Source organism: Notechis scutatus, chromosome 1 (assembly GCF_049901735.1).
Source record: "Notechis scutatus isolate UNSWTSFEM ecotype Mainland chromosome 1, rNotScu1.2, whole genome shotgun sequence".
Classification (NCBI taxonomy): Eukaryota; Metazoa; Chordata; class Lepidosauria; order Squamata; family Elapidae; genus Notechis; species Notechis scutatus.
Window position 1 is genome coordinate 75,927,147 of NC_142009.1, and position 11,956 is coordinate 75,939,102.

At 36.5% G+C, this 11,956-nt stretch overlaps 1 protein-coding gene across 3 annotated transcripts in view; it reads left to right on the forward strand.

The window, feature by feature from the left end:
• The window catches only part of TRIM67 (tripartite motif containing 67), a 42,216-nt gene extending 32,511 nt beyond the window's left edge, over positions 1 to 9,705 (forward strand). For all 3 annotated transcript variants that reach the window (XM_087968117.1, XM_087968107.1, XM_087968112.1), the window contains exon 10: positions 146 to 9,705. In XM_087968117.1, coding sequence (XP_087824243.1) covers positions 146 to 211 — 66 coding nt within the window. In that variant the 3' untranslated portion in view covers positions 212 to 9,705. The remainder of the gene's footprint in view (positions 1 to 145) is intronic.
• Positions 9,706 to 11,956: the final 2,251 nt, after the last annotated feature.

Sequence of the window (11,956 nt, forward strand, 5' to 3'; positions counted from 1 at the left end):
TACGACTCTATTTTATGCTCTGAAGTCCTAGAAAAACATTCTATTTCAATATGTTCCTGCAAAACCTGCCATAGCTAATAATTCCCTACTTTGTGCATATATTTTTAGTTCTAAATTCTTGCTTTTTTCCCACTCCCTCTTGCAGGTGACTCTACACACAGGTCTGGAGGTACCTCAGACTGTAAGACCAACAAAGCTGCCAAGCAACTGAGTTCCTGCTACTTATATCTCAGCTAGATTTTATAATCTTTCTAAACGATCAGTTTTAAAATAACACACTCATAGTTGAAATCAAAATAATGATGGTTATATTTAGGGATCTTTGCAGGGAGATTAAAACAACCAAGATGGCCTCTGTGACCCACTTCTTTTTTGACATGCATTTTACACATAAAAAGGAGTGGGTTTTAAATCCACCGTTCCAGATGCCCTCTTGACTTTATTTTAACCTATCCTGTGGATACCCCTATTTAAATAACTCAGTGATTATCTTCTTAGTTCTACATGCCTTTTAAACTTTTATATTGTTTCAAGAGTGCTTATACCACCGAACTGCCTGTGCATTTTGGCTTTATCCTTGTGTGAAAGTTTACCATCTGCCCTCTAAAGATAATCACATAAGTGAACGCTAAAGTTTCATTTTCTTTTCACCGCATTGATTCTGTTTTCGTACAGCAAAAAAGAGAGAAATTGACAGTATACAAATGCTGTTGATTATAGCAGAAATTAATCATCTTTAATCTTCTCTGGATCACATTTGTTCTGGGCATGTTTTGCTTGATCCTGATCTGTGGCTATGATATATTGACATAGAGGATTATAGTTATATCCTTTATGGCCTAATTGCTTGGAGGAGTTTCAGTACGGTAGAGGCTGCTGTCCTTGTGCAGATGTTTGGATTAAGTGACACCTAGATCACTTTGATTCCAAAGATTTGGGCATGGCAGAATAAAAATAGATTGGGTTCAATAGCATAATTATCATTCCTTCTACTGTAAGGATTAAACTTCTAACGCAATATATACAGTACTGCAAATTTCCAAATGTTTAATCCAGATCATTGTAGCTTTCTCTTTGAATATCTGTTCTGGTAACTCTGCCTTCAACACAAAGCTGTATTTGTGTGTGTTGACTTTGCGCTGACCTTGAGTGCCACATTGTAAACACATATTTCTTAGACAGAGCAGGTGTTTAGAAGAAACCAAAGATCCATACATATATGGGTATATGAAGCAAAGGAAGCTCAGAATCCATATCTCTACAAAGATGACACATTGTTGACGTTTTGATGAATTCTATATTCACGTTTTCCTTCTTTGCCTTGTCATTATTCCATTTGGATTCATCTGGCAAAAGGAGCTTCAGCTTGTACTCCTATATACATCTATTAGTCTTTGTGGATGCAAATCTTATATTTGCAAAGTTAAGATGTGATCAAGGATAACTAATCCTTCTTTCCGGAAACAAGTTGGAAGTTGTTAATACATCCCTAAGTATCTGAGCCTTTTCACCAATTAACCAGTTATTTCATTCTAAACTTGCCAATTTTAATTATTTCTCCCAAGATCTATGGCCAAAGCAGTTATTGAGAATATACTTAATGTTCAGAAATGAACAGCACTTAATCAAATAGAAAATGTTACATTTGCTTTAGCTCTCTACTCAACAGTATTAAGTTAAAAGTTAAACATGTGTTTAAACATTTGTTAAAGTATGCAGTAAAATCATTTAGCTTTTCCTTAAGCCAGCCAAATGAATTTCTGTAATGGGTTTTTGCAAGCCAGCAGCACGAGGAGGAAAAATCCAATTCTTTTCTCTCTCTCAGCTGGTTTGAAATACCTTTTCTAGCAGAAGTGAGAAATTAGCACAGGCTGAGCAGTGCACAATTTCTGGTTTATATTAAACTACAGTTCCCTGTTCATCATCATCAGTTAAAGCAAAGAAAAGTCAGCATTTTCATTAACTGATTTGGTTTCCCAATTTGGAAATTAATAAATTCATGGGTCGTATTAGCATATTCATTATTATCCTTCAAATAATGCTACTCAGATCTGTTTCTCATTATGAAGATACAAGCGCACACCCTAATTTGTCAAACAGTAAATCAAGTATGAAAAAGCTTGAGGTGGCTGAATTTGTACTATTCCAAACAGCGGGTGGGCAAATCAATCCTAAAGGATGCTTCCCAGCATAATATATTCCTCATACACTCCTCAGCCAGCAGGATTAATTAAAAATTTGATCTAAATAGAACCTTTTTCCTGAGCTGCTGTTTCATAAACTGTATATAAAGAATATTCTCTGTAGAGAATAATTTTCTTATCTGCACCTGAATGTTACAGCCTAAATTATAGCATAAGATGATTCTACTTAACTGATTTGGACCCAATCACTTTTTAAAGTCCAAATCAAATGCTCCGTCTTGTTTGAAATTTTAATAATGGGGCAAACTTCACCATATGACATTTGAGGCAGTATTGCTGTGGCAACTTGTGATAAAGTTGGAAGTGCTTCAGTGCATCTAGATCAGCTTTTCAGAACCAAAGAAATTAGGCAAATCATCAAAGTTCTACATATTTGGCTCCTAATCTTAGTCTTAATTAAGTCCATGTGCTAAAGTTATGTCTGTGTTTCTTCATTTTGAGGTGGAGGCTGTTATATGATCTACTTGTGACTTTATGATCATCATGCGTACATCAGCAATAGGTTCTGAAGGCTAGGTGCCATACAGCTGTTTTAATGCTTTTTATGTGAATTAATGAAAATTCTTCCATAATATAAAAGCTGGCAGTTGGAATTCAAATATTCCTTCTGCCTATATTCTGGGGAATTGCTTTGGCAGCAATGAGTACTTGGAAAAGGATTATATAAAAAGAGGGAGGATATTAGGATAATTATGCAATATCTTTACTATTTTTTCCAGCTTGATTCCAATAAATCAAGAAGTGCTAGACGAAGATAAGTTTTATACATGGAAGAGCAAATGAAATTGGAATGATTTTTTCCCCCTTTTAATTTTAAAACTCTTTTAAAGAAAATGCTTTCTATTGCAGGAAAGAATATTCAAATTAATCTTTCTTACATGGGCTGGAAGTACTTTCTTGTAAAGTACAGAAATGGTTCTCTGAGTGATATAATTGTTAAATATTGATATGATGAGATATTTAAAGTAGCAAATAGCACTGGTCTGATTTTTCTTTCTTTCTTAAAATGTGTCCTATCTTTGTCCAGAATTTTAAAATTATTAATATTTAGTAGAGTCAGCTTCAGGCCTACCTCAACAACTTCACATATTATGGACCTTGTTCACTGTGAACATCCTTGTATAAACCTAGACTTGGTAGGAAGAACGGTGATATTCAAAGTACTTTTCTGGAGGCAGGGAACCCATTCTGCTTTTATGAATCCCAAATCATTCATTGCACTAAGCCATAATGTGAGCTATTTGGCTTAGCTAAACATGTTGTGTGAATCCAGACATCTTCAGCTTGTTGAATGAACCATGGGTTTCTTGGTTAAGCTATTCCTGGTTTATATGCGTGAGCACCTGCACACACACACACACACACACCACAATCTTATTGATGGTGATCAGATATAATAAAAATGCTTCAAAATCACTGGTGGATTTAGTAGTAATTACTAGAATATTACAGTTTAGCATGGTATGGCTTGTTATGCTAGGTATTAATAAGCAATCAACCAAATTATTTTGAAACATTATTAATTTTTCTTCAATCAATGCCCAGCAATCTGAATACTTATCAATCATTTTTATAATCCTGCTGTAGAATTTTTACGTTTAGGTTTTGGTATATATTTTTATATAACTTTATGTAATATGCACTTGCACTATGTTTTTCTTGGCAGTAATGAAAAAACAGATGAAAATGCGAACCTTAGATACCAGAATTCTCCATTCTTGTTCAGAAATAAATGAATCATCCATTTCTGTGCTTTCTCCCCGATGATTCAAAGAGTGGGAGAAATGTTGAGACATCTTTTTATCCAAACCAAGGACCATTTTACTAACAACTTCGCAGATGCTATATATATATGATCACACAATGACATACAGCCATTCTCTGATGACATGCTGCTTTCAAATATCAGTTGACTTGTTCATATTTTATGTTTTGTAGAGGAGATCTAATCTTAGATGGCTGTAAAACAGGGTTGTCAAACTCAAAGCCCGTGGGCTGGACCAGGCCCATGGGGTGCTTAGATCTCGCCAGTGGGGCCACCCTGGAAACAGTGAAGGACTGTCCACAGTGCCTCTGCCAGTGAAAACGGAGCTCGGGAGGGCTGCAGAGGGTTGCAGGAGGCCATTGCAGCCGGAAAAGGAGCTTGGGAGCCCATTTTCACTGGCAGAGCACCCCTAACACAAGTGATGTCAAACTGGCCATGGCCACACCATGCCCCCGCCTCCCCCAGGTCAAACAATCCTGATGCGGCCCTCAGTGAAATTGAGTTTGACATCCCTGCTCTAAAACAACATAGGAAGAAATTCTTAAAACAGAGCAGTTAGAACAAAGCAGCCTCTCATTACCAGACAATGCATGTTACCTTGAATGCTTGAAACATTATACAAATCTCAATTATGATTGTTGATGTTTTTATTAAATCCCAGCTATATTCGGATACCTTTCATCAGAATAGGAAACAGCTGATTTATGTAGCTAATAAAACTTTGAAGTTTCCCCCCCTCTTAAAACATTATCATGTGGTATATACACAAAGTAATACATTTTTTATTAGTTTTTTATTTAAAAAAAAACCTAATAGTGATTACTGCCCTAGATGGTTAATAGATTTTGGATATACACATTCAGGAGGTGTTGCAAAACCTTAAAGGTCTGGTGGATTTTTCTCTCCATATCTTTTTTTTTTAATCCTTCATTATTTTAGGGGCAGTGGAAAGTCAGTGTATAGTACAGTAATGCCAGAAACAAATTGGGGGAGAGAATAATGTTTTTTGTTTTATTGTTTTAGTCCAGACTGCCCAAATTGAATAACATTTTAAAAAATAAAGTCAAAACAACTTGTAATAGGGTACTTCTACAAAATATTTGTCACTAATGAAACAGATTTTGGAATATAGTTTATAAAGATGGATTAAGTTATTCTGGCAAAATAAATGAAATTTGATGTCTTTGGGCCTATTTCTTTAATGAAGATAAAGCTCTGCTTTATATATTTTCCATGTGTTCCAGTAAGCATTAGTAACAAACTCAGATATATCTATGAACAAAACTAATATTCCCTGAATGAGTTTGGGGCCAATCTGTTTGGCAGGAAACAGACCGTCCAGAGACCTTATGAACAAAACATCTTTTTGTTGTTTTGATTATTCATTTGGTTATGGGATTACTTTTCTTAAACTAATAATGCCAGGAAGAGCAAACATTCATGCAAAATGTTAATTATGTCTCCAGATCTCTTGTGAGGATATTTTACAAGTCTCCTCCCTTGAATATCACCTGAAAATGAATAAATACATTAAGTAAGATTGCCACCTTCAAATTTATCCAGGTGTGTGTGTAGGGAGGAATTATGGTAGTAGACTGGATAGACTTGGACTCAATATCAGTTGTTTTATGTTTAATTCTATGAGTCTGTACTTTGTTTCTCTGGATCTCACCAAGGAAACATATCCAGACACTATATCCCACAGCTACTATTACCACAGAACCTCTTTTTTTTTCTTGCCGCCTTTTGATCTTTTTCATGTGACTTTATCCAAGCAGTTGGATGGCTATTGAGGAAGTACATGAGTAAGACTTTGCCACAGCAGATGAAATAACACACTTAGGCTCTTGGTTGAATGTCCCGAGGCTATATTTTGCAAGTATGGGGTTCAAAACCATGCAGAAATGAAAAACGTTGTTCCAACAAGTTTGGCAAGTCTTGTTATTGTATATATTTGGTTCAGGGATGATATCCACTTACCCACCTAAGTACAATGCATGTATGTATGTGGTCAGCTGGCCATGCCATTTTGTCATGTTATAAAGCTCCCCTGTGATCTATTGCCTTTCCTATATTGTTAAATGCATACTTAGTATTCTTACATTAATATTAAAGAGACAAATACCTCTTCCATAATTTCATTAATGTAAACATTTGGGAAGGGGATGAGTGGAATTCAATGCAACTTTAGCATTGTAAGCTGAATCACCAAAAAAACCTCTTTCTGTAGATGGTTCAGGCACAAAGACATGTCAATTGGCTTTAGAGAAACAATAGCACTGGACAGCAGAGAATTACTTTCCTGATAATCTCAGAGAAAAGAGTTAATTTTCTGTTCTGTTGAGTTTCCCTATATACGTGCTATTCCCCTATAGACTGTGATCAAACATAGCAAGAAATTCTGTGTATTTTTTAGGATTACACAAACATTACAGAGGATTTAGGGGTAAATAAGGGGCTTGAAGACCAAAGCCACTTTTTAGTGCTTTTTAAAAAAGCCTTAAATCCTACAACCACAATTTTATATTCTCTTTTTCATTAAGAGGGAGAAAGATGAATTGACATCCTTACTGTTAAGTATAGAGAATGATTGTTTGTCATTCTTTCTTTAGCTCGCTCCGTTCCATGACAAACTTGTTTCCTGTAATATTTTTGAAACTAACTTGGAATATAATTATGACATAACCTGTCAGTGAACTATGCAGTTGCTCAGTGGTTTTTCTATTCAAAGATTAAAACAGAAAACCCTGAAGTTTTGTTGATGTAATTTTGTCTGACAGTCTTTCATTTAGTCTGATGTTGGGAATGAGAAAAAAAAAACACCATTCTTTTTAGGGTAAAAGAACAGTGGGGTTGCTTGTTTTATTCTGTTCTGCATAAAAATTGAGCTGGCCAGGTGAAAACAGAATAAAGAAAATGCCAATACCCACTGTAAAATAAAAAATAAAAAATAGAAAGGCCATGATCCATCAAACAGGTATACTGAAGACCATAGATTTCAGTAAGTGTGCCTAATTTTTGTGTAGGGTTGTAGCTAATAAGCTATTTACAGAGTTTAAGAGGAGACATTGATATTTCATATTACACATGTAATGTAGTAATGTATGCATACCTATCATCTTAGTGTAAATAATGCATTGTAATGTAGTTAAGTAGTCTGTAATTGATCAGTGGTCAAGTTCCATTGTAGTGTTGTAGATTTTTTTAAATGTCTTCAGCAAAACAGAAAAGGAGTACTTGGTTTTCAAGCTACTTAGATGTGTAGAGCATGAGGAAATGCGCGCTATTCCGACTTTTTCCATCTGCTTTTAATATGGCCACTATTTAGAGAGATGGGCATCATGCACTGCAATTCAAAGACACTGCATTATGGTTACTGTTGCAATCCAACTGATTCAGTTGTACACAAACACAGCCGTTTTGCCTGTAGCAGGCCTGGACCATGCATGTCTCGGTCTAGGGGTCCTCTTTGTGTGATGGATGCTTGGAAGTTCTCCATTCCACTTGCAATGTAACATGTGAAGCCACACTCCATGCTGAGGCCTTTACACACAAAAGTCCATTGCAAATCCTCTTCAGGGGAAAGTGGGTCAGGAACCACAAAAATAAAAAAGGGCCTCCTCATGAAGTAAAAAATCCCATCATTATGATGCCCCATAATTTATTGTGTAAATAGAGGAAGCTTGAATAGTCTTGGAACCAATGAAGATGTGGAGAGTGGTTTGTAGGTTTATTTGTTTGTTAGTTCTTTCCTCTTCCTTAGACATAACCATCCTGAAAAGGCTTCTAATGTTTTTGAGGGCACTTCAGTAGCACTGATGAGTGCACAAAAACAGAAGCCCCAGAGCTGCCATTTTGATTTCAGTCATGATGAAGGAAGGAGTTATATTCCCCACCCCACCTGCCATAACCCCAAAATTACAAATTTCATGTATAACAAATGACATATATATTAATTGCATTCTTGCAATTCTGCACTTCTAGTTTTGCTCATAATGTTCAAAGTGTGGAACAGAAAAATCCGATTTAGGATTTTTGTAGTTTGATTGTGAAGTTGATGATAGTTGGTAGGAGAAAGTTTTGGTCCAGCTTAAAGAAGCTTTATTATAGCTTTCTCTTAACTTTCCAAAACCCTGAATAGAAAGTGGTGGTATTAATATATGAAAAAAGAAACAGAAGATAGTATTAAAATAATTTCATAATCTGTTTTTTTCCCATTTAAGAGAGTGAATCAATTTGAAAAAAAAACATAAAATGTGGCTCATTATTGGTGTTTTTTAAGCAATTTCTATTTTTATTGACAATATTGAAAATCAAAGAGAATAGTGAAGTGATACAGAAATTTAGGGTGAAATAATTCTATCATGGCTTCTTCAAAATTCTAGAGAACACTTAGACAAATTACTTGTGTTTTCATTCTAAAATCTGAATGAATTTAATTATGTGTTTCATTTATTCGTACTCTCTTGTTCCTCTTTTGATCACCCCAAGTGTTAAAATCTGATATTCAAAATGCTTTGCTCACCACAAATAGAACTGATTGCTGTGATATCCTTGTTGTGATTACAGCATACATAAATTTGCAGAGGTCAACCATCAGTTGATAACCCTAACAATAAACTATTTGGCATGAAGAAAGTGCAAAAGCTGGAATAATTAGAATAATTTTTTCCCCAAAAAATTCATTGGTGGGCAAAAATGGTTTTGGGGGAGGGAAGTAAAGAAGGAATGATGCTTGCAACCAGGATTTAAGTACAGAGGACTACATGAACTCTCCACATTTACATTACAAAGCTTTTTTTTTTTTAACCCTCATATAGTTTAGTTCTCATGTAGTCATGATCAGCATCATGTAATAACAGAGAGGGGCCAATCAAGTACACATAAGTCAGTCATGATCAGCCAATGTAGCACTAGAATGAGTGGTACTAGAATCAGATACTGGTATAATTGTCTCAAAACAGATTGGCAAAATCTGATTCATAGAACAGTATCGCTTAAAATGCCCTAATTTCAGGATTTGTCATCCATTTCCCTTTCGCACAGGAAGGAAGTCAATCTCTGATTGGGTTTCCATGTTCCATTAAGTCAAACCATGGCTTGTTAGGTTTTGACTTGGCGCATCGTGTAGAGCTGGCCAATTACGTTTCATTGAGCTGTTTTGAAAAGTTCATCCATGAGATGCCAAGCATTTGCTCCTGACCTGTCAAAGTCTTGCTTGGATCGCTGCATTCACCTAATCTGTCTCAGGGAAGTGACCAGGTGGGAGGATCCCACCTTACAGAATGGTTCATTCTCCCCCCTCCACCCGCCCCCTTATACACCAGAGATTCACTGGTTTGATAGAAAGGACTACTTAGAAAGTAGCATCAATAGCTGGTTTTCAAGGGTAAACGTGGTTTTGATCGTCAATGGCAGAAAGCCATAGAGTGGGCTTTGTCCTTATAAATGTTTTTGTTGGAAGATGGTTAAGCTAAAGGATGTCCTTTTATTTTCAACATTAAAAATGCAGGATTCCTCTTGGAGTTTCACAAGTGTTCCTAATCCTGTGTTACATAAATACTGTCAATAAAAATATAATGTTGTAAAAAATAGTGAACGGAAGCACAGCCCAGAGACATGGTATGATGACAATGTTTTAGAATTAATGCATGAGGTAGAAATGCTGTTTTTTCTCAAGTTATAAAAGCATGGAAGATGTTAACTTAAATGTTGGCAAAAAAAAAAGAAAAGAAAGTCACATGTTATGTTAAAGTCTGGTTAAGTAAGCAAAACATTGTTTGCACTAGTTGTCACCCCTAATCACACCATGTTTTGTTTATATCCTTAGATCTGGTGGAATGTACATCTTCTATGTCACCAGATCAAGAAAGGAGTTCAGAAAAAAAATTATTTTTTTCTAATTTTTTACCTGTAGCAAAGTTTGTATTTTTTGAATTGGAAGCAAAATGTTTTTGTCTTATTGTCTCAAATGTTTATGTACTACCTTTTTGAAAACATGAAGTATAAGTTTATGCTGTTTTACAGATTTAAAATAAATTCTTACTACACTGCCAACAAATCCAAAGACATTGTCTCACTTATTTGCTTAGATAGAATTGCAATTGTGTACTCTTCCCAAAACATCTAGATCAGTATTTCTCAGTCTTGGCAAAGATGCACGGATGTCACCTCCTAGAATTCCCTTGCCAGCAGGAAGGAAGCAGAAGCAATTAAATCATATATTTCTCTATTAAGCAGATTATTTACTTAACTACCAATGGCTCCACCCAGGGTCCTTCTCAATGGAGACATAAAGAATAAAACATGGGATATTTCCCATTTAAGCACATACCCTACTACTGAGACATGTCCCATATAATTTTACTGTGTGAACAGATTTCATGCCCTAGAAGGAACACCCCAGAGAGAACAAGTCAACTTAGAGCAGATAGGTCTCCTAAGAAGCTTCTAAGGAGCAACAGAAGCACAATTCCTATGAAATCTTGAAAACCATTACATTGGATATTTATTTTATTTCACTTTTTAGTCCCAAAAGAATGTTACAAAGGAGGGAGGGATGGACATGTCTGTTAGGACTACCAGATCTGAGCTGTGACAAACAACCACTAGATGGCCACCAAGAGATACAGAAAATTCAAATTTCTTAGCAGCCATCTAGTAGCCTTGTTCTTGTAGCTCAGACCAATTGCCTGTGAAGCACCTGATATGATTCCACTCTGAAAAGCCAGTAGTTTAAGCATGAAGTGGTCATAATCTTCATTTGGAGAAAAAGCAAAAATAAATAAATGGTCAAGTCATTTCCTGCCCAAATTCCTGGAATGCGGATATAAAAACTATATATGTTATATTTAGAATAGAATACAGTTGGAAGGTGTGGAGTTGTAATTGCAGGAATGTCTTTATCTTGGATGGCAAACCTCAAGAGAAAAGAATGTTTCCAAGCAAATACAACTCAGGCAAACAAAGTTACTCATCTAAAGGAGGATTAGAGAGAGGAAGTAAACATATGTTGGACTTTGACTAGAGATCATTGTGTTAGTTACTATGCTGAACAATAACGAAAGTCAAGCAGAAACCAAAGTTAACCAATGTTGAAGGATAACTAAAAATGTGTATAAATGCAAGACTAGATTCCAATAAAGTTAATCATGAATCAGTTGATCATGATCAAACACCTCGACTGCCTCGTCATTACAACAGGAAGGGACCTTGGAGGTCTTCTAGTCCAGCCCCCTCAAGCAGGAGGCCCTATACCAGTGGTGGCTAACCTTTTTCGGCTCCCGTGCCTAAAATTGCACGCGCATGCCAGCACCCAGAAGGCAATGTGCGCTGCCCCCCACACACACTGCGCATGCATGTGCGACCCCCCACGCGTCTCTGCGCATGCGACCCCCGTGTGTGTACATGCGTGCACAATCCTCCCATAAACGCCATGCATCTGCGTGTGTGCTTGAGACCCCCATGTGCACCCGACAATCAGTTGTCGGGTGGGTGGCGCACACGCATGCGCAGTGGGGCTCTTCCGGGCGGCCTCTCGTGTGCCGGCAGGTTCGCCATCACGGCCCTATTCTAGTTCAGACACGTGATTGTTTTAAAAACCTCCAGTGAGGGAGCACCCGCGATTTCTGAAGGCAAGCTGTTCCGCTAGTTAATTGTCCCCACCGTTAGGAAGTTTTTCCTTAATTCCAGGTTACTTCTCTCCTTGATGAGTTTCAAACCATTGTTTCTTGTCCTGCTCTCTGGTGCTTTGGAGAATAATTTGACCCTGTCTTCTTTGGGGCAGCCCCTCAAATATTGGAATACTGCTATTATGTCACTTAGAACAATGACACTGAATAGTTTCCCCAAATTACAAGTCTAAAATAATGAAATATTTCTGAGTGTTACTCAATTCATGGAGAAGTTCTATACCTTCAGGTCCTTTGTGGAGCACAGACTAAACTGAAGATTATGTACCTTTTCTATGGAAAACCAACATATTTTA